This window comes from Choloepus didactylus, chromosome 2 (genome assembly GCF_015220235.1).
Source record: "Choloepus didactylus isolate mChoDid1 chromosome 2, mChoDid1.pri, whole genome shotgun sequence".
NCBI classification, from domain to species: domain Eukaryota; kingdom Metazoa; phylum Chordata; class Mammalia; order Pilosa; family Megalonychidae; genus Choloepus; species Choloepus didactylus.
The window spans coordinates 76,691,410-76,712,997 of record NC_051308.1 but is presented as its reverse complement, the minus strand read 5'-3'; the positions used below and the strand labels follow the sequence as shown (position 1 = coordinate 76,712,997).

General features: G+C 34.1%; 1 protein-coding gene across 1 annotated transcript in view; it reads left to right on the top strand.

Moving 5' to 3' along the window:
• HMCN1 (hemicentin 1) overlaps positions 1–21,588 on the top strand; it is a 511,472-nt gene that overhangs the window by 302,002 nt on the left and 187,882 nt on the right. The window contains exons 26-34 of the mRNA XM_037825157.1: positions 1,553–1,747; positions 2,738–2,868; positions 3,051–3,198; positions 5,141–5,267; positions 7,743–7,897; positions 17,472–17,750; positions 18,272–18,553; positions 19,273–19,381; positions 20,291–20,460. Of these exons, the coding sequence (XP_037681085.1) occupies positions 1,553–1,747; positions 2,738–2,868; positions 3,051–3,198; positions 5,141–5,267; positions 7,743–7,897; positions 17,472–17,750; positions 18,272–18,553; positions 19,273–19,381; positions 20,291–20,460 (1,596 nt within the window). The remainder of the gene's footprint in view (positions 1–1,552; positions 1,748–2,737; positions 2,869–3,050; positions 3,199–5,140; positions 5,268–7,742; positions 7,898–17,471; positions 17,751–18,271; positions 18,554–19,272; positions 19,382–20,290; positions 20,461–21,588) is intronic.

The window sequence follows — 21,588 nt, the reverse complement described above, 5'->3', positions numbered from 1 at the left end:
AAGCAGAGGAAATATGGACATGAAGGAGGCAGACGGGTGAGAGATGGCTATGTTAATGGGGCAGAGATGGAGTTATGGATTGCCGGCAAGCCTCCACCAGAATGCCACAGTCTTCAAAGAAAGTGTCATCCTGCTGACCCCTTGATTTTGGACTTCCTCCCTTCAAAACTGTGAGACAATTCCTGTTGTTTAAGCCAGTCGGCCTGTGCTGTTTGTTATAACGGACGGGCCTGGCAAACTAAGGCAGCTGGGAGGCCTTTGATCTACATTTCATACCTACAGTAGTGTTTTTCCCTTTTATAACTTAAAGGTAACACAACTTCATTCTTTTGTTTGTTCGTTTACTTTTTTTTATTTAACTCAACAAATATTTATTGAGAAGTAAGCCATAAATGTACACAGGAAAGTGGGATGTAATTAAATGATTTTAACCCCCTCTTTCCTTGACAATATGGACAAAAGACTGGAGTCCAGTAATTCTACTTCCTCTCTATAGTCAGCATTTTACTTTGAACACAATTAGTAAGCTAATCTTTCATTTTTTCCCATAAATATAACTTTCATAGTCACTTTTAGAAGTCCTGAACTTAATGTGAGGTTAGCCTTAATGACACAGTCTATGTATTACTGCCATTGTACTTGTCCTTGATTATGTTTTCAGATTTTAATATTTTTCTTATCCTTTAATAGGATTATTAATAATGTTCCCATGTAATCCTATTAATTTTATATAATGTTTTCTTTACAGGGGTTAAATAAATTTTTTAAGTGTTAAGAATAGTGTCTGGCACATTGTGTACTAAATAAAAAAATTCTTAGGATACAGTTAAGGATTGTTTATTTCCAATATGTACTTTTGGGTCTATGAATTGCTCTATCACTTTTATCCATGAATATATAGTTTCCATTCATTTTTAGATCATAACTAAATTCAAGAAAGCAATTCCCATCACTGCTTTTTCAACTTTCTTTTCAGTAAAACAAGTCAAGAATTGATGTAGTATCCTACTTTTGGAAGTATCTCCAGAAGATACGTGGATTGTAGAGATTTCTCATCACGATTCTATCAGGCCTGTTTAAAGTGTGCATTATAAAGCATAATTTCTGAACATCTTTTATGCATTCTTTGATTGGGCATTCTTCATGATGCATTACTGTGGTCATATCTTATTTTTGCTCTTCATTTGTCCTCACCCCCAATTCTCCCCATTTCTAGTCCATTTGATTAATATGGCTTTTCCCCTGCTAATCACCATGACCTCACTCATGAGAAAAGACTTTACCTGCTTTCAACTAAACATCTTGATTAAAACAACCTTGGAGTGGAGACCACAGGTTCTTACAACCAATGAGGAATCAGAGGCTTTAAATGCCATAATTTCTTAACATTTACATGACAGGGGAAATATCTTGAAAGTAGAATAATATTTAAGGGCACAAATTAAAGCCATGACAAAATGTTATTTATCCTCAGATATTTTTGACACAGATCCTTAACAATTATTTCTAATTTTTTTGCCAAAATATCACCGGACTTTAATTTCTTATTTAGGTACCCCCAAACCAATCATCAAATGGTTGCATAACAGTAGAGAGCTGACAGGCAGAGAACCTGGTATTTCCATCTTGGATGATGGCGCCTTGTTGGTTATTGCATCTGTTACGCCATTTGACAATGGGGAGTACGTCTGTGTGGCAGTCAATGAAGCTGGAACCACAGAAAGAAAATATAACCTCAAAGTCCTTGGTAAATATAGATGAAATGCTAAAGACGTATTTTTGAATATGTAATATGTTCAAATTCTTACATATTTAAACTATTCCCTTGATGTCATATTATTTAATATTAATGTGACTTGAAATGTTATTAGACAGAAGACTGGTGATCTAATTACACTTATTAATTTATTTATTAGAATTAAAATTTCATGTAATTTTGGTTTAAGTGTGACTTTATGTCATTCAGAATTTAAGTGATGTAAAAAGATACATAGTAAAAAGTATCCTGACCCTGAAACCCAGCTTTCTACTTTTCCTACTTAGAGGTGAGAAAAGTTGTCAGTTTCTGTGTATGTGTGTTCTCTAGGATATTTTATGCATATTCAAGCAAAAATGAATATATAATATTTATCCTCTTTTTGCATATAAGAGGTTATTTGCAATAATTAGAGATTATTCCATTTTCCTAAGTCTTATTTCTACCTACTGTATATATGTACCATCCCTCTCTACTGTGATCTATTTAAGCTTTTTCTATTAATCAACATTTAAGTTATTGCCAGTTGTTTGCTATTATAAGTAATGCTGCAATGAAAATCTTATACATTTGTCATTTTGCATGAGTCAAAGTGTATGTGCATTTAAAAAGTTTAGTAGATAAGGGCTTCCATAGACACCAGGCAGAATTCACTTTCATCAGTAATATATGGGGGTCCCATGTGTCTTAATTAAGGCCCTGCAAGCTTGTATTTTGAGTGGTATATGGAATAAATAGGCTTGTTTCAAGTTTCTCTCTTAAATTTATTCTAAATTCTAAGCTCTGAAATTAAATTAAAAATGCAATAAGGCTTGATACTTATAAATATATTGGTAAAGATTTTTTTATTTTGTAATAAAACATTTGCTTAAGTATAACTAGCCCTTCTAGCCATCAAATACCTCAGGGTTTGTGCTCTAAAGACATTTGCAAAGAAACTAGATAAATAAAATATATTATATGACTTATCTCCTTTTGTAGTTCCTCCAGTAATTAAAGATACAGAACAAGTGACAAATGTGTCAGTGTTGGTAAATCAGCAGACCAGTCTCCTTTGTGAAGTTGAAGGCACTCCATCTCCCGTCATTATGTGGTATAAAGAGGATATCCAGGTAATTGGAGATCTCCAAATAGATACAATTGCTCTATATATAATTGCTTGTTGTGCTGCCTCTGAAATAAATAGTTCAGATAAGAATTTCTTATTAATAATATTATAAAAGCTTTACTTCAATTTTTAATTATGCATTCTTGTTAGGATTGGGAATAACACTGACCCTTTTGGCCCTTAAAGGTGACCAAAAGCAGCACTATTCAGATTATGAACAATGGGAACATACTAAAGCTCTTCAAAGCCACTCCAGAGCATGCAGGAAGATATTCCTGCAAAGCAATTAATATAGCTGGCACTTCTCAGAAGTATTTTCACCTTGATGTGCTAGGTAAGTAAAATAATTCTTTTGAAAAACTACAGTTCATATGTATTTCACATGTAGATAGAGCTAACTATTTGAAAAAGTAAAAAGATAAAAAAAATTGATAGAAGAAATACCATTTGTTTCATTGTATTTTTTTTTTATCTTTGATATTGGCTAAAGAGAAACATGATGTAGAATGTTTGAAGGCATTTATAATGTATCATAAGGAGATATCTTTGTTTATGTTGTATAATCCTGTGTATAAAATAGTAAATTATTACTTATGTCAGTTTTCTCTGTTAGGTGGACAAGTGATTCTCTGGGAAGTAGCTAATACAGGATGTTGCAGTGTATAACTCAGTCATGCTGTCAACAACTCCTGAAGCCTCTAGGTCCTAGTTGAGCTGAAGAGGTAGCAAATCCACCTGCTCCCACATTCTAATTTATTCTTGAAACGAAATCATCTCAATCCTGATGTTAATTAAGGGAAGAGAATGCTGAGAGTGTGTAGCAGCTGAAATAAATTGAGTTATAATGCATTTTAATGTTGTAAATTTTAAATTTAGAATTTTACAATTTTAGTTTATGAAATTATATTTACCATTTAAAAATTCACTTTGTGATAAAATGTCCTTCTTCCTCTCTTTTCAATGTTTTGCCCATCAAAATGGGCACATGATTTTTAAGTCTGGAGTGGAAGTTCAGTCTAGGAATGATATTGCATTAAGATAATTGCTCTCAGTCTCCTCAAACCCTGAAGTACTTTGCATTTCCTCTACCCAAAATACCATTATTATATTTAGGTATAGGCTACTAAATAAATTAAATCATCTTTCTTACAGTTACTCTCACTGACATTACTTCTTTTGGCACTCATTCACTCCCATGACCTTGAATTCAACCTGTGTGCTGATGACTCCCAAATTTTTATCTCCAGATCAGACATTTTCTCTGGGTTCTTGAGCTGTATATCTAATCTTCTCTTCATTATCTTAACTCAAATATCTTAGTAGCATCTTAAACAGAAAGGTCCCAATGAATTTTTATTCTGTTCTCCTCCATAGATCCCCATCCCAGTGAAGCCCCTCCATCCACCCACTTACTTCTGTCAGAACATGGGATTCACTCTTCTACCTCTCTCTCTCCTACTCTTAAATCTTCTTACAGCCTGTGACATGTACTTCCTTACAACATATTAAATTATCTACTTCTTTCCATTTCCACTGTTAAGTATTATTTATAAGCTGAACTAATGAAATAGCCTCCTAATTGCTCACCTAATCCACTCTTCACAACTCAGCCACTGTAGTCTTAAAACACAAATCTTAAACCCTTTAATGGCTGACCATTGTTCTTAAGATGAAGACCAAACACCTTAACATGGTATGAGGGGAGAGAATTAGATGGTCAAGGAAGTGTACAGGAGCTCTTTAGCATGCTTGATAATTCTAATAAAAACTCACATATTCTTTTTCATACTATGTCTCATGTCCAGCTTTAGCATGATGAGCCTTTTGAAAAGATACACAAGCAGCACTATGATGTAATTTGTAGAACTTGAACATTATATGATTGATACTGATTATGCCATTCTTCATTATTTAAAATGTATAGTAGTAGTAAATGACATTATATGAGCTTTACTGCTCACTTTTACTCTAATCCACTATTACAAATGAATAAAATTAGAATTCATATGTAATAGAATTGTCAAATAGAATTCTATACTTTCATAATTCTCCCAAGTATTTGCCAGACTAACAATTCTTTCACGAATGAGCTCTGATGTTTAAGCATAAACTTTGGATCCACAGCTGTGATGTGAAAAGGGGTTATTGGGTATTTTATTTTTAATATTATGAACTTGTTGAAATACTTCATAAATTATTGATTATCTTACCCCCACCCCCACCCCCTGCTTTTGGCTTAAGTCAAAGATTTTCATGATAAAACATCTTTGTTCAAGTTCCACCCACCATAATAGGTGCCAGCTCCCCAAGTGAAGTCTCAGTTGTCCTCAACCATGACACCACTCTTGAATGCCAGGTCAAAGGCACTCCCTTCCCTGTTATTCACTGGTTCAAAGATGGCAAGTGAGTACCTTTCCTGTATTTGATGCCAGGGTCCACAGGAAATAGATGTGTAAATGCATGTGAATTCTCTCCCTCCCTTTTAATTATGCATTTTACCATATAGAGTATTAAGTAAACATAAAGGAAAAATAACGTTCTTCAAAAAAGTGGCCAAATTTTTGTAATACCTGTCATTCTTACGAGTTACCACATTCTTTATAAATGATGGGAATTTATTTTAGAAACATAGAAAAACTGAAATTTACTATATACCAAGTATTATCTGTCCAAAGGTTAAGAATGAAAAATGAGAAATGCAAGATCCAAATGCAGAAATGATTTTGTCTTTGCATGGAATTGTTTGAATTATTGAAAAAGAAAATGTGTTTATGACACCAAGATGAATGCTTAAGCTAGTTCTATATGTGGGAAAGATGGAACCATAGCAGAGCGATCAGATACTGCTCAAACAGCAAGTCTCGTGGGCTGGTAAGGTTTACCTGCACTGAAATGACTGCAGGGATCTGCATGGGCCGTGTGAGCTTCTTCCAGAGACCTGAGCAGCAAAAGGTAAAGATTAGTAGCACATGAAATAAAGAATTATATCCAAATTCTCTCAAATCAATAAGAAAAGACAAACAACATATAAAAATGCCTGGAGGGTATAAACAGGCAATTGAAAAATAAAAGAAATATACTTAGGCAATAAATATTAAAAGATGCTTACCCTCATTAATTAGGGGAATGTAAATGAAAATAAACAGATTTTGATTTTCACTAGTCAGATTGGCCAAAAAAAGAAAAAAGTTTGAAAATATTAAGTGTTGACTAGTGTGTGGGAAATTGGGATAGAGTACTCTACCAGGGAGAATGTAAATTAATACCCAGAAGAGCGATCTGTTGCTGTCTATTAAAATTCGAAATGTTCATGTGCTGTGATCCAGTAATTACATTTTAAGTAACTACTAAAGGAAAACAGTCATATATGTCTGCAGGGAGACTTGTATGATGATACTGGCTGCAACAATGCAAAGGCATAAAAGTAGAAACTGCTTAAATGCCAGCCATTAGGGGAGTAGCTAGATAACTTATGGCAGAGTCATATTATGAAACACTGCAGCAATTAAAGAGCACAAGATCAAGTATTGTGCACTGAAAATATCTCCATACCTATCGTCCAGTGAAAAGAAAAGCAGGACAACAAAGTGATACCATTTATGTATTAAAACTTTAGATTTATTAGAGCAAGTATTTATGGGTGAAAATGTATGGAACATTCTCTTCTGTGAGAATACAAACCAAATTGATAACTGTGGTTATCTCTAGAGGGAAAACTCAGGGGAAATGGGCCAAGGAGACCTGCTCTTACTATAATGCTTATATTTTTGGTTTAAATTTCTATTTTGCCTGAATAATTAACAGTCAATAACATTTTTAAAGTTCCTTAAAATTGAGTAACATATTATCAAGTATTCACTTTCTTAAATGGTTGACATGTGTTAAGCTAAGGTACTTCATTCTCCTAACTTTTGAGAACTTTGATCATGGTGTTATACCAAGAAACACTAAAGGATGCTACTATAGAAAATGAAATGTATTTTCCATTTAATCTTGTGGGCTGTGGCTCCATAATATAGCAGTTCATCTAATTACTTATCATGTGATTCAGTGCAAATTTTAAAAAATTAGCTATGAGTCTTCCTGAAAGAAGATAGATTTTAAATACAGGAATCTTAGGATGTCATAGCCTTTAATAACCATGATGTTTCAAGTATTAAAATAAAGTGGCTACCAATTACAAAAAATGAACATTTTATGGTAGTCATTAAATTACTCTAGATAGTTGAAAAAAGACTTCTTTGACAACTATATGTGAGCTGCTTTGGGGCTTTACAGGATCTTTCAATATTTATGGTTATAAATGCATTAATATTTGTTAAAATGCCTACATTTTTAAAAAGTTGGCATGATCACTGCCTTTAAAATGCAACAACCATTCTTTCCGTCATAAACACATTTCTAGATATTATAATGATATTGGTTTAAAAATAGCATTCCTTGGCCATACTATACTATAGCATTCAACTCTTAGTTCTTCTTTCTAAATGATGGTAGAAATTTTGGCTATGCTAGCTAAACACAGAAAAACAAAGAAGAATGAATAGATGAGTGGATGAATGCAGCAGCAAAATATGACACACATTTTCTCTTGATATTAAATAATTTTAAGTTTGAAATGGAGAAACTTTTCATCCCACAGTAATAATTATCTAATTTCTATTAGTAAAGTGGTTTATGAATTTCATTCTTCTGAATAGGAGTACCAATCACATTTTTATCAACTTTGATTCACATTTTTAACCTAATACCACCTAACTATATTTGTCAAAATTGATTAATGAGAGGGGAAATCTCATACCCTTTAACTTTATTTATCATACTTGATTGATAGGAAAATTAAAAAGTGCATATGGAATAAAGTATTATTTTCTCTAGGCCTTTATATTTGGGAGATCCAAATATTGAACTTCTAGACAGAGGACAAGTTTTACATCTAAAGAATGTACGAAGAAGTGACAAGGGGCGCTACCAGTGTACTGTTTCTAATGCAGCTGGCAAGCAAGTCAAGGATATAAAACTGACTATCCATAGTAAGTGTGATTTTCTTATGCTTTTGATTATTATAAACTCATTATAAATTGAAAATCAGGATTAATATTAATTGCTCTTTTATTCAATACTGAGCACTCTTTCAGAAGAAAGAGCCAACTTTAGTGTTTTTTAGACTAAAAAGTTGCATCCAACATTAATATATTTTATCATCAGGTAGGGATTTTTCAAATCATCTAAGGACTTTCATATGATCATATATAAGAACTCAGTTATTTTCTACTTAGTAAGATGTTCGTATCCTTGAAGGGCCAAAAAGCCTTAGAAAGGGTCAAGTTTCGCTAAGTAGAATGAAGCTGATGATATGCAAACAACTCATCTGTGCTGTTTTCATTCAGTCTTGGCCTTTATCCTGACCACATGGTAATATTTTAAATGCCATATGCTTAAACTACTGTTTTCCCCAGTTATGTCTCCACCAGAAATATGTAGTCCTCGTTTCACTAAAATTTTCAGTATCCTCTGAGGGAGATAGATAAAATTGGCAAGACCGTTTTATTTTTATTTTTTGTGAATGGAGCCATAGGAAAGATCATGAACATTATGTTTCTAGCACAAGGATTTACACAGTAGAAAGAAATAAGACCCAACAGGCCAGTCAAATAAATGTGTGGTATCTCTACTCACTGCACTACCTTCTGTCCATCCATAGTTTAAATACTTTAGAACATCACCCACTCACAGAGGCCTTCCCAATCCAAAGTAGTCATCTGGTCACTCTATCACATCATTGCAGTTCCTTTTTGTCATAGCACTTACCAGGGTCTGAGAGTTTATTGCTTATCTGGGCATTTATTTGCTTTTTAGCTGTTTCTCCCCAAGGAAGAGAAGCTTTATAAGAACAGGGAGCCTTGCTTATCATGTTTGCCTTAGTCCCTAGTTTATGTTATGTACTGGTACATAACAGCTCTCAAGAAAAATGTGTTTAATGAATGAATGAATGGCAATGCTACACTGTCTGCTATAGTAGCCACTAGCCACATGTGGGTAATGAGCACTTGAAATGTGGCTTATCTAAACTGAGTGTAAGCACAGACATCACATACCAAATGTATACCAGATATAAAAGCCATAATACAAAAAAAGAATGTAAAATACCTAATTAATAGTTTTTATATTGATTACATGGTGACATGATACTTTGGAATATACTGGACTAAATAAAGTATCTTATTAAAATTAATGTCACCTGTGTCTTTTATGTTTTTAAATGCGGCTACTAGAAAATTTTAAATTACATAAGTGGATTGCATTGTATTTCTATTGGACAACACTGGCCTAGTGATTAATAAGAGCTTGGGCTACTGAGACTGACAGACGTGGGTTCAGACCAACCTTGCCATGTACTGTATTTGTGACTTTGTATAAATCACCTAACCTTCTGAGTCAGTTTCCTCATCAATGAAATGGGAATAATAATAGCACCTACTTAACGTTGTTACTGAGAAGGACCAAATGCTAAATACTTTACATGAATTACAAAACTTATAGCAAGAGCTTAATGAATGTTAGTCATTTATCATCATCTATGTAGTGATTGAATTTTCTTAAAAGTTGAAATTTATATAGACTCTGTGTTCCAAATTTCCCTTTTCTTAATGCTAGTCTTTCTGTAAAGTTTAAATAGGTTTTCTGGGTCAGAGAAGTTTAATTTAATGCAGGCTTTTAAATAATTTATATCTATAAATAGAAGCCTGTGGAAGAAATCAGTTATGAAAAGACACGTTCTCCAGAAAAGGGTAACATTATTGAAAGATTAGCTATACAAGCTTCCAAGTTAAACAAAAATGTTATTGCTACCATTGGCTTCCTACCAGAGCCAGACATTTAAACAATAGGTACAATATATTCCCCGAGCTGTTGAGTAGTCTTCTCCACATCGTTGTACTGTTGCCAGGGTCTATGATGAATACATTTTGGTGATTCACTAGGACTCCTATTTCCTTGGGACTTGGTTTCTTTCATTTCAGTTCCTCCTGTGGACTCTGTATGATGCTTCTGGGATTGTCTGAGATGAAAGGTATTGTAACAGTGTGATGTTTTGAGTATTATAATTCAGGAAATAATACCATTTCCTCTCTAGCATGCTTACCTGCACCTCTGAGTAGGTAAATTGGAAGCTTACTTTGTTTCACTGATGAAAATGCTTTTCTTTATGAGATGGACAAAAAAATAAAACAGATACCATGCTTTGGTTATCTGTCAAGAATTGTTTCTTAGGCTTTACATCAAGAGTGTTTCGCACACTGCAGTTGATTCATTTAATTTCCTTATTTACTTATTAACATGTGGATAAGGTAGGTGGGTCCATATGCAAGACAGAAATCATATTGCACCTAAATAAGGAAAGTAATGGAGACAAAATAAGAGGGAAAAATAAAAGAGAGGGAGGAGAAAGAAGGTAAAAGAAAGACTGTGAAAGAAGGAAAGAAATAAAAGAGCTTTTAATATTCTATGGAGAGATTGTGCAAATTCAAAACTGGTAGTTCTGTGGGAAAAGATTCCAATCTGAGGCCCATGGATGGGCTTCACAAATCTAAGAACCTGTCCAAATTGTATAAAAATCTTTGTATCTTATGCATGAGTGCATTTTAGCATACAGCATGTCTAAAAACTTTATTGATAACTCTCCTTCCCCAAAGAGAAGTACAACTCTCAGACTTGTATATATGCATTAAAATGAAACAGAAAGTGAAATATTTATTTAGGAGATTCAAGCAGTAGGTGATCTGTTGTTCTACTATTAGTTGGAAATGTTCTTTGAGTAATTTTTCTGAATTTCATAAATATGCACTTTTAAATTAGATCCTTTTCAGTATAAATGACGTTACTTTGCAAAATATGCATGGAGGATAGGGGTTTGTTTGAAACTATGTTCTTGGCTTCAAACATATATCATCCAATTGAGTGGGCTAGCCAGGTGATTTAGGCAATTTGAGCCAAAAGTTTGGTCTATATTTACAGATTAATATAAGACATAAATAATCTCAAATCAAAATTAAAACTTAAAGGCTGAATAAAATGGTTGTTCTTAGCATTTCAAAAAGATGGACTGAATTTATAAAAATTAATTACCTATAGTAGCATTTGGCAAACTCGTTTTTATGAAGGGCCATATAGTAAATATTCTAGGCTTTACAATTCTTGAGGCAAAATCAAGGATGTCATGTAGGTTCTTTTTGTTTTGTTTTGTTTTGTTATTTTTTTCTGCTTTTATTTTTATTTTGTTGTTGTGTAGGTTCTTATGTAACAAGAGAGAAAACAAATTTCCACAAATTTTACTGATGAAATTAAAGAAACAATAATAATTGAATACAACTTTTTTTTTGGTAGTACCTCTTTGCTATAGAAAAGAATGGAGTTTTAGAGGGGAAGGGGTTAAAATTTTGCTTCATTGGAATTCAAAGTTAGTATTCCTAATCATCAAAATAGATTGAGAAAGTTTTTCTGTTGATGCTGATCTGCAATAAGACTTTACATATTTCATCTTTAAAAATGTCTTTTCACACAGGTACATACTGACAAATATTGATATAATTTCAATTATAACTGATTTTAACTGAGCATATCCACTTATAGTCTCTTGATATTTTCCTTTTAGTATGTCATTACATTGCAGATTAATCAATTCCAATTGAAAGTAAGATGGAAGGTCCTCAGTTGCAGAGTTAAATGGATTTTGCAATGTGGGAATTTCCTTTTCATTTGCATTGAGATGTAACAAATGTCGGTGGAACAAATGTTTCTGGAACTAGTTTGAGATCAGAAAATATATCCTCTGCAAATTTATGGGGGAATCGACACCACACTTCTTGTTTGAACTTTTGAAAGCACAAGAAATGTATAAAGCGACTTGAATTTACTTGTTCTTCAAACAACAAAATGACTACTGAAGTATAAATTTTGCACCTAAGTGTGTTTTTGAGTTGTAATTTTAGGTTGAATTCATTAAGAAGCATTCTCAAGTCTACAGCAGGACTAATTTCCAAAACTTTTCAGTATTCAATATAGCATTTGAGTATTCTTTTCATTCAGAAAAAATTCAGTCTCAGCCCTGAGTACAAAAGATTGTAATAAAATTTTACTACCACAAAGCCAGTGAACTGCTATGTGGTAGAGAAAATCAGGATATTCAACTTCAGTTACTGATTTAAAAAAGTCTTAGAACTGATGATGTTTAAGTTCATAGGAGCAAATAAAATTCATCATTGATACTACTGGTTCAATAACACAGGAGTATTTTCCACTAAGTATTTGCTGATGAATAATGGAATGAATAAACTTAGGCTTTTAAAAGTTTTTTGTCTTAAACATTTTATTTTGAAATAATTTCAAACTTATTGGATAAATGCAAAAATATTACAAGACCCAGAGAGCTCATACATACCCCTCCACAGATACTCAGATTTAACATTTTGCCGCATTTGCCATATCATTCTCTCTCTCTCTGTCTAGCAATCCATCTTTCTTTCTATTTCTAAACATTTGAAAATAGGCTCTATATATCACACTCCTTAAGATATAATACTTCCCTGTACCTTTCATAAGAACAAGAATATTCACTTATGTAACCACTTATGTACAGTTAAGTTCAAGGAATCTGATATTGATATAAAGCTTACAGTCTACATTCCAATTTTTTCTGTGTTCCAGTAATGTTCTTTTGACCTTTTTCTCCTCCATGATTAGATCCAGTCCAGGATCATGTATTGCATTTAATTGTCATTGTCTTTTTAGTTGCCCTTCTTTTTAAAAAAATTGTGAAAACATGTATGTAATATAAACTTCCCCATCTCAACAACTCCCAAACATACTATTCAGTACAATTAATCACATTCACAATGTTGCACTACCCTCCCCACCACCCATTACCAGAACTTCCCCATCATCCCAAGCAGAAACCCTGAATCCATTATATTTAATATATAAAATCTACAACAATATCATTTGGTTTGATACCAACTTTACTTCAGTGGCATACACAAATTATATTTCTATATCCCTTTGTACCTCCCCACCTCTTCACAGTTCTTGTCACTAATTACATATTTATACTTTATGAGTCCAGAGGCATTGAGTCATCATTACTTTTTAGGCATTTGCCTTTTAGATCCTGCAGGATGTAAGAAGTGGAGTTAAATAGGACTGGCATTTATATTTACCTATGTCACTACCCTTACCAGCAATCTTTATTTCTTCATGAAGCTTCAATCTTTGTCCAGTGTTCTTTCCCTTCAATTTACAGAACTCCATTTAGCATTTCTTATACGACTGATCTGGTGAGAATGTCAACTTTTGTTTATCTGGGAATGTCTTAATCTCTCCCTCATTTTTGAAAGGAAGTCTTGCCAGTTATAAAATTCATAGTTGGCAGTTGTTTTCTTTCAGGACTTGAAATATGTCATCCTACTGCCTTCTTGCTTCCATGGTTTCTGATGAGAAATTGGGACTTAATCTTATTGAGACTCCCTTGTACATGACATGTTGCTTCTCTCTTGCAGCTTTCTCCGTCTTTATGTTTGGCATGGGACAATTTGATTGTAATATGTCTTGGTGTGCGTCTATTTGGGTTTATCTAGTTGGGTGTTCATTGAGTTTCTTGGATATGTGTATTCATGTCTTTTGTTAAATGTTGCAAGTTTTCATTCATTGTCTTTTTTGGACATTCTCTTGCCCTTTCTCTCTTTCTTGTCCTGGGACTCCCACATTGTGTATATTGATACACTTGATGGTGTTCCACAGGTTTCTTAGGCTCTGTTCATTTTTCTTTATTCTCTGTTCTTTCTGTTCCTTGGAATGAATGATTTCAATTGTCTTATCCTCAAGTCCACTTACTCTTTTCTCCAGTTCTCTCCAATGTGCTGCTGAACCCCTCTAGGGAATTTTTTTTATTTCTGTTACTGTGGTCTTCATCTCTGTTTGGTTTCTTTTCATGATTTCCATCTCTTTATTGTTGTTCTCTTTGTGTTCTTCTATCATTTTTTCTAAAGTCTTTATTTCTTTGTCCATGCTTTCCTTTAGCTCTATAAGGATGTTTAGGACTGGTTTATAAAGTCCTTGTCTATCGTATCCCAGGTCTGGTCCTTCTTACTGAGGGTTTCTGATGAATCTTCTCCTTTAACTGGGCCATAGCTTCCTGTTTCCTTGTGTGTTTTGCAATCCTTTGTTGTAACCTGGACATTTTGATATTTTAATGTGTTATATCTGGTGTCTGTTTCTTAAGCCTGTATCCAGTTAGTACTATGACAAAATTTCCTTGAATGGCAGGAGCTAACCAAAAAAAAAAAAAAGGAAAAGGAAAAAAGAAAACACCTTTCCTATATCTTTGCTGATTAACCTGTGCAAGTGCTATCCTTCAGAGCTTGGCTGTCCTAATAATGAGTTTAGAGATTAGCCCAAGGCAAAAGTTTAGGGTCCTCTCCAGTGTTTTCTGTGCATGTGTCTTGTCTTGGGCATGTGCTTGGCCCTAGGAATTCCCCCATTTACATGGATATGAATGTGTTCATTCCCTTAAGAAAGAATATCCCCTCATGGTCCCAGGTGCTGTACAGTATGTCTCACAGCTGGCACTCCCTTGATACAGGCAGCTGTGATTTGGCAGTTCTCCTTCAGTGTTCTATATGAGATCTCTGTGAGCAATTTTAAGCACAGGGCAAGCTCTGGGATGGCAAGCCTGTGATATGTATCCTGATTCAGCCTGTCAGGCTGCCCCAGGACAGACTGGCACAGACATACATGCACCCTATTATGTGCACAAAGGTTACTCTGCTCCATCTGGAACCAGGAGCAGGGACCTGAACTGTGAGCATGGACCAGCTCCACACTGACCTGGGAAGGAATGGAGGAGGGGCCAGCAAGGCCCCCACTACGTTTTCCTACCAATTTTAAATGACTCTTTTCTTAATTCAGGTTTGCTGTGTTACTGCAACCCTTTATCTGTTTTCTATAGTTTTAAGAAAGATGTTTCTGCCCATTCTTGCTATTTGTTTAAAGCTTCTGTGGGAGAATGGAACCCTCAGGAATCTCACTCTGCCATCTTCTGAATGAACATAGGATTTTAGTACTTTACATTTTTATAAACTTGGTATATTTGTCCATCTAAACCTTTTTTTGCTCTACACATATATTTTGCCACCATTGGTTTTAACACACTTAGTAGATTCTACTTCAGGTTGCAATGAATTAAAGTTTTCTTGACTTCTTTGAAAATATTCTCATCTGTAGTTTCACGCAGACTGTGTTGAGAGACTAATTCTTTCACTTCAGACTTCATTGACTTCTCAAATAAAAAAACTTGAAAAGTGTAGTAACATCTCACAACTTGATGAGAGCCAAGAATACTACTCAGAAAACTTTGTCTTGTTTTTTTTTTTTTTTTATTTTTCTATTGATGTTTCTCCTAGTGTCCTCAACTCTTCAAATAACTATTCTCACTTAAAGGCCAATAATGTTAAACAAACATTTTTTCTGGGCACATTTCTTCAGCTGCAGAAATCATACCTGATTTAGTTAGCTTGCCATTGGTTAACAGCTTTGCTTGCTTTGCTAATAATGAGCCACTCAGGAACTCACTTTGGTTGTAGCCTCATTTTGGCTTTTTATTTTTGTGGAGAAATTCTCCTATGATGCAATTTTACATTTTCTAATTTTTTCCTAACTCTCTGTGAATTGGGAATATATGGTAGATGCTAGTCTAGTAGTGCTAATGGCTATTATACTCTTTTAGTACAAGTATACTGCTTGAAATGCTGTCAAGTCACTGCATTTTTTATTTTGCTATGTAGCAGTCACAAGCAGTGAGAATACCACATTTGGTTTCTGTTGCAACTACTCAACTCTGCCATTGTAGAATGAATGCAGCCATAGACAATATGGAAATAAATGAGTGCAGGTATATTCCAGTAGAACTTTGTTTATGGACACTGAAGTTTGCGTTTCACACAATTTTCATGTATCACAAAATATTATTGTTCTTTTGATTTTTTATCCATCATATAAAAATGTAGAAAAAAATTCTTATCCCAGCATCTGCAAGCCCAGTGTATGGGCAATAGTTGGTCAACTCATAGTAAGTCAACTAATAGGAAAATGATTCCACCATCAAATCTACATCAAAATATAGTAGATCTTGCCTTAAATTATGTGTGAGAAAAATATGTGTATATCAGTGTTTGTCACTCTGAACTAGCTCTAAGAATGATTACCTGAAAATATTAAAGCAGTCCACCCAACACCCATATCTTATTTTATTTTCTAATATTCTCCACTAAATGGAACCAGGTTTCCTTGGAGAAATGGATAATTCTATGGTTGGAGCAGGCAACATGTAAGATAAGCCTGGACCATCTTGTTGGACACAAAAATAAGGAAGTACTTATAGAAAAAAAAATAACATGGATCTGTTAAAGGGAACATAGGGGCCGACTGAAAGAACTCCCAATAGTCAAAACTGAAAAAATTTGAGCAACAAAATAAATAAGGTAGTATTAGATTATAAGCCAAAGTATGAAATAAGTTTTCATGAGTTTGTACTGATATAAATAAATTATTGGATGAATAAATAAAAAAATGAGAGAACGGACAAATATCTTATGCAGAATCCCAAATACGTAATATAGATCCAAGAAAGTATGGAGTTCAGTTAATAATAATGTATCAATATTGACTTATTAGGTATAACAAATGTACCATGCTATACAGTATGTTAAGATAGAGGAAACTGGGGCATATGGGAATGCTTTGTAGATCTAAAGCTATTCTAAAATTTAAAATATATTGAAATAGTATTAAAGCACTCATTCAGACATTTACCATTTGATTTTTTAAAAACTGTTGGAATTATAGCACAAACCTAGCATAACCATGTTAAGAATATGTAGCAGGAAATGAGCCACGTAAGTTGTTTTTCCAATAGCAGATCTTCATGTGGTATGGGGGGAGGCAGGCATGTGGATACTGAATTGTGGTAGATATACATGTAGCCAATTAGGTGAGTAAAGTTGTGTGAATGATCCCCTTGGCAATTCCAAAAAAAAAAGAAAAAGAAAAAGAAAAAAGAAAAGAAACAGAAAAAAAACAAAGCAAGAAGCAAAAATTTTAAAACTCTACGGTTATTACCAGTAGCTGGTTCTGAAAGCAGTTAACTTATTTAGTCCTTGGGGAGAGGACATGCAGTTTTACCACATTTGACATTTTTACTTCCTTGGTCTGGTTTTAAGCTCTCTGCATCTATTTTAGGTGGGGTTTTATTTTGTTTTGCTTTGTTTATTAAACATAACTTTTAAAATTACTCTAATAAGATTTATTGGACTTCAATGAACTCCTCAAACTGAATCCTCAACTTTCTTTTGCTGAAATATGAAACCCAAAAGGAGGGGTGATATAGATTGTTTTAACAAGGTAGGCAACTAATCATCAGCAGATAAATCACAGACTTCCTAATCATCTTTAATACCTCTTTACTTTAAATGCATTATTTAAATGTTTACAGCATTTAAGATTTTGATGCAGATGTTGAAGCTTAGAAACTTGTTTTTGTTTTGAAATCTTTTGTAGTTCCACCCAGTATTAAAGGAGGGAATGTCACCACAGAAATATCAGCACTGATAAACAGCATAATTAAACTGGAATGTGAAACACGGGGACTTCCCGTGCCTGTCATTCTTTGGTATAAGGATGGCCAGCCAGTCATATCCAGCTCACAAGCACTTTATGTTGATAATGGACAAATTCTTCAGATTCCTCGAGCACAGATTGCTGATTCAGCAACATATGTGTGTCATGCTACCAATGTTGCTGGAACTGCTGAAAAATCATTCCAGGTGGAAATCTATGGTAAAAAAATACGTGCTTTAAATATATATTTTTCTGCTTATGCTTTCTAATGTTCTAACATCCAGTTAGTTCACTCATAAAGCCCTGGTGGGTTATGGTAGTTTTTAATATGCATGGCTAGGAATTGGAAGAATTTGTCCCATGACTGGGAAAAACATTTATAAAGGCTAAAGTGAGCAAGAAGTGGTCCACTTGTTATGCCAGCTATTTGCCCATGGCCCTTGTGGCATGAAGGCCATTTAGTTTTCATGGAGATGGTAAAGTACTTGTGTTAGGACTAAGATCATTCTCCATTATTTTTTTTTATCAGCTGGACACAGTACAGTATATCCCAGAATAATTAGAATAGTTGTGAGTCTACTGAACCAAGAAATTCTTTCCTCAACAGCTTAGAGGGAGATGGATAAGTAAGTAATGGCTGTAGTGAGAAACTACATGAGAAAACCATCCCCTTTATTTCATTAGAATGTATTTTGTGGCTGCACAAATAATTGCCTGAAATGTTACTTTTGTCTACTTAGTTCCCCCAGTGATTGAAGGTGACTTGGCTACACCTTTGAAAAAGCAAGTGATTATTGCTCATTCCCTAACACTGGAGTGTAAAGCTGCTGGCAATCCTCCTCCTGTACTCACCTGGTTAAAAGATGGTATACCTGTGAAAGCCAGTGACCATATCCACATAGAAGCTGGTGGGAAGAAACTCAAAATCATCAATGCTCAAGAAGTCAATCGGGGACAGTATGTATGTGTGGCTACCAGTGTGGCAGGAGAAAGGGAAATCAAATATGAAGTTGATGTCTTAGGTAAATAAGGATGCCATCACCTGGTTTCTTAGATTCACAGCAAAACCTGACTAGTTTATTAAACACTTTTTTGTTTACAGAATAATAAAATAATCTTAGAGAAGTTTTAATTATATGTTAAACTCTGGACTGCACATTGCTGAGAGACGGATTATTCACAAGAGTCCCAAGACCTAGAAACCCACCAAAATATCTCACTGATTTTGATAGAGATAGCTGGTATTTTTAAGTGTATAGATGCATTTTTCCATCTAAGACAATATATGATTGCAGTGAGTGACAGCCTGGTCTTCTCTGCTGAAGACAACAGGAGATGTGGTCTATGGACCTTGGACAATCATCTGACAAACTTGAGTCCATCTGTTTATCTACAGATTGAAGGTTTATAAACAGTTGGCCAAATGTTGGGACTTCCTTTTTTGTTGTTATGAAAGTAGGCAATATAAAAATATGAATTAATTTTATATTCACATATTCACATGGCATCAGCAGAACCACAGTGCTAGGTTAATTGAGAAAAATCCACAGTATGTCAAAAGTACATTCTTTGATCTTCACAAATGTTTACTGTAAAATGCATTTTCATGCTTCAAGTCCCCTTCATGTATCAAATGATTATAGTACGTATCACCTTTTGAAACTACTAAGTATTGTTTGATGTGATGGTGTATTTTTTCTTGTACACGTTTCTTTGTATGTTACAATTTGTTGTTTTCTAGTGCCACCAGCTATAGAAGGAGGACATGAAACATCCTACTTCATTGTGATGGTTAATAATTTACTGGAGCTAGATTGTCAAGTGCTAGGCTCACCCCCACCAACTATCATGTAAGGGTTTTGGTATGTCTTTTAAATACCTCCCACTTTTTGATTTGAGTGTCTTAGAGCCAGCTTGTAAGAGAACCTGTGTTATTAAAAGGTGGTTGTATCAAATTACATTTTTTATATCTTTCTTTTAAAAGACATACTCTATATAGGACAACTGCTACTCGATACAGAGTATACGCATTTGCTCAATTAGAGGAATTCTATTATATGCTCTTAGAAATTAGATTTTCAGTTCATAGATACAGAATATCAAGTAATACTAATGTCAAACCTTCCTGAGATACTGAAATGTTTAATGAGCTACTAAATATAAAGAAGTAACAAACATATTAGGGAAATAGAGGAAGTTAGCATGCATTGATGTGTAACAGTTCTTTTTTCTCATTCCTTCATTCACAAAGCATTTATTGAATACTTATCTTTCATTTCCAAGGTGCTATTGGGTATACAAAGGAGCAGTTAGTCTACTAGAGGAAAAAAATATGTTCTCACATGATTGTACAACTAAATGGAAAGTGATAACTCTTGTAAGAAATGTAAAAACAATGCTATATGCTTTCAGGGTTTTATTTTACAGATATTTTTGCTGGTTAATATTGTGTAGGCTTACTGGTTAATATTATTTAATGTTTGAAGTGTTTAATACTTAGGGGCATCTGCCGCTTCCTCTACCCTAAAATTCGTAGAAGAAAAATGTAGAACTTAGCACATAGTTATTGGGTTACAACAATATACCATCTTCTGTGTTAGGCCAGGTTTCCTTTTGCCTTCTCTTTCCCATTTACAATTTATTTTACAGAGTGAGCAATTGGGAAATTAGACAAATGCACAATTGATATACATATCTTTTCTAGTGAACTGATTATTTAAAATATATCTCCAGGCATTTTTTTGCCTTTTTTTCTATAGGTGGCTGAAGGATGGTCAGCCAGTTGACGAAAGGGATGGAGTCAAGATTTTACCAAATGGGCATAAACTTATTATTGCCCAGGTTCAAGTGTCAGACACTGGTCTTTATCGGTGTGTGGCAACCAACACTGCTGGAGATCATGAAAAGGAATTTGAAGTGACTGTTCATGGTATGCTGAAGAAGGGACAGACACATTGTATTTTAAATTATTTTATGCATTGTTTCATTCTCTAATTCATGTTATAGCTCAATATTTTGGATAAACTTCAGGTTATGGAAAGTAGCATGAAGGATGTAAATTTGTGTTGAATAATGGTAGGTTTTAAGGCACTTTGCTGACTCAGAAATTCAACCAAAAGGTACTGTATGAATGAATTTAGCCAGAATATAAATGTTAGGACGTGTATGCTGCATGGAAAGTCAGGGTCTGAGGAATGCAACCAAATAAGACAGAAGAGGCAGGCAGAAAATTCCTAGTAAAAGGGGTTGTATCAGTATTGAAGGGTTCAGCCAAAACAGGAGAGAGTGTGAATAAAGTGGTTTTCAGGAGTGGAGACTGAGGATGTTATTGCAAGATCCAGAGCAAATACTGCATTCTCAGAACTGGCACATTAGGTTTATAACTATTAATCTAATGATAGAAGCAACCCTCTGCCAAGATATTATGTGTCTCACTTGCTGGCAGTCCCCAGGAAGGGAGGGATTGGAACCAGAAACTGGAGATCCATTTGATAGCCACAAACAGAGGTTTCTATGAATGTCAGCTGCATTCTTCACTCTCTGCCGACTATTTTTTTTTTTCCTGCTTTTTCAGTGTCGTGTTGAAATACAGTTAATCCTATTTCTCACTTTCAATTCTAATTCTGAAGAGAGGGAATCTGGCAGGCCTAGCTTAAATCAAGTAACTATTCCAGGTTAAATCAACCTTGCTGGGAGCAGAGTTGTACAGTATAAATAAGAGTACTGGAAACTCACTCTGATTTAAAGAGGTAGTTCTAGAGAAAGGGACAGTCATTATAGATCGAGAAAACGTACCAAAAGGTATAAGTCAAAAACATTAATGTAGATAGTCATAGCTATACATATATTTTACTTATACTTTGGAGAATTACCGGTCTATGGCTAAGATATAAGTAATCTCTAAAATTGATGAACTCTCTTTTAATGCTATAAATTATAAATTAAATGCATGGCTTGAAATTATTACACTATTTGTTAAAAATAAGGATTTGCCCTTCCCTAAATTTTAAAGTTTTAGTTTCTTACATTCATATTTTTAAGTGTTTGACTACTGATT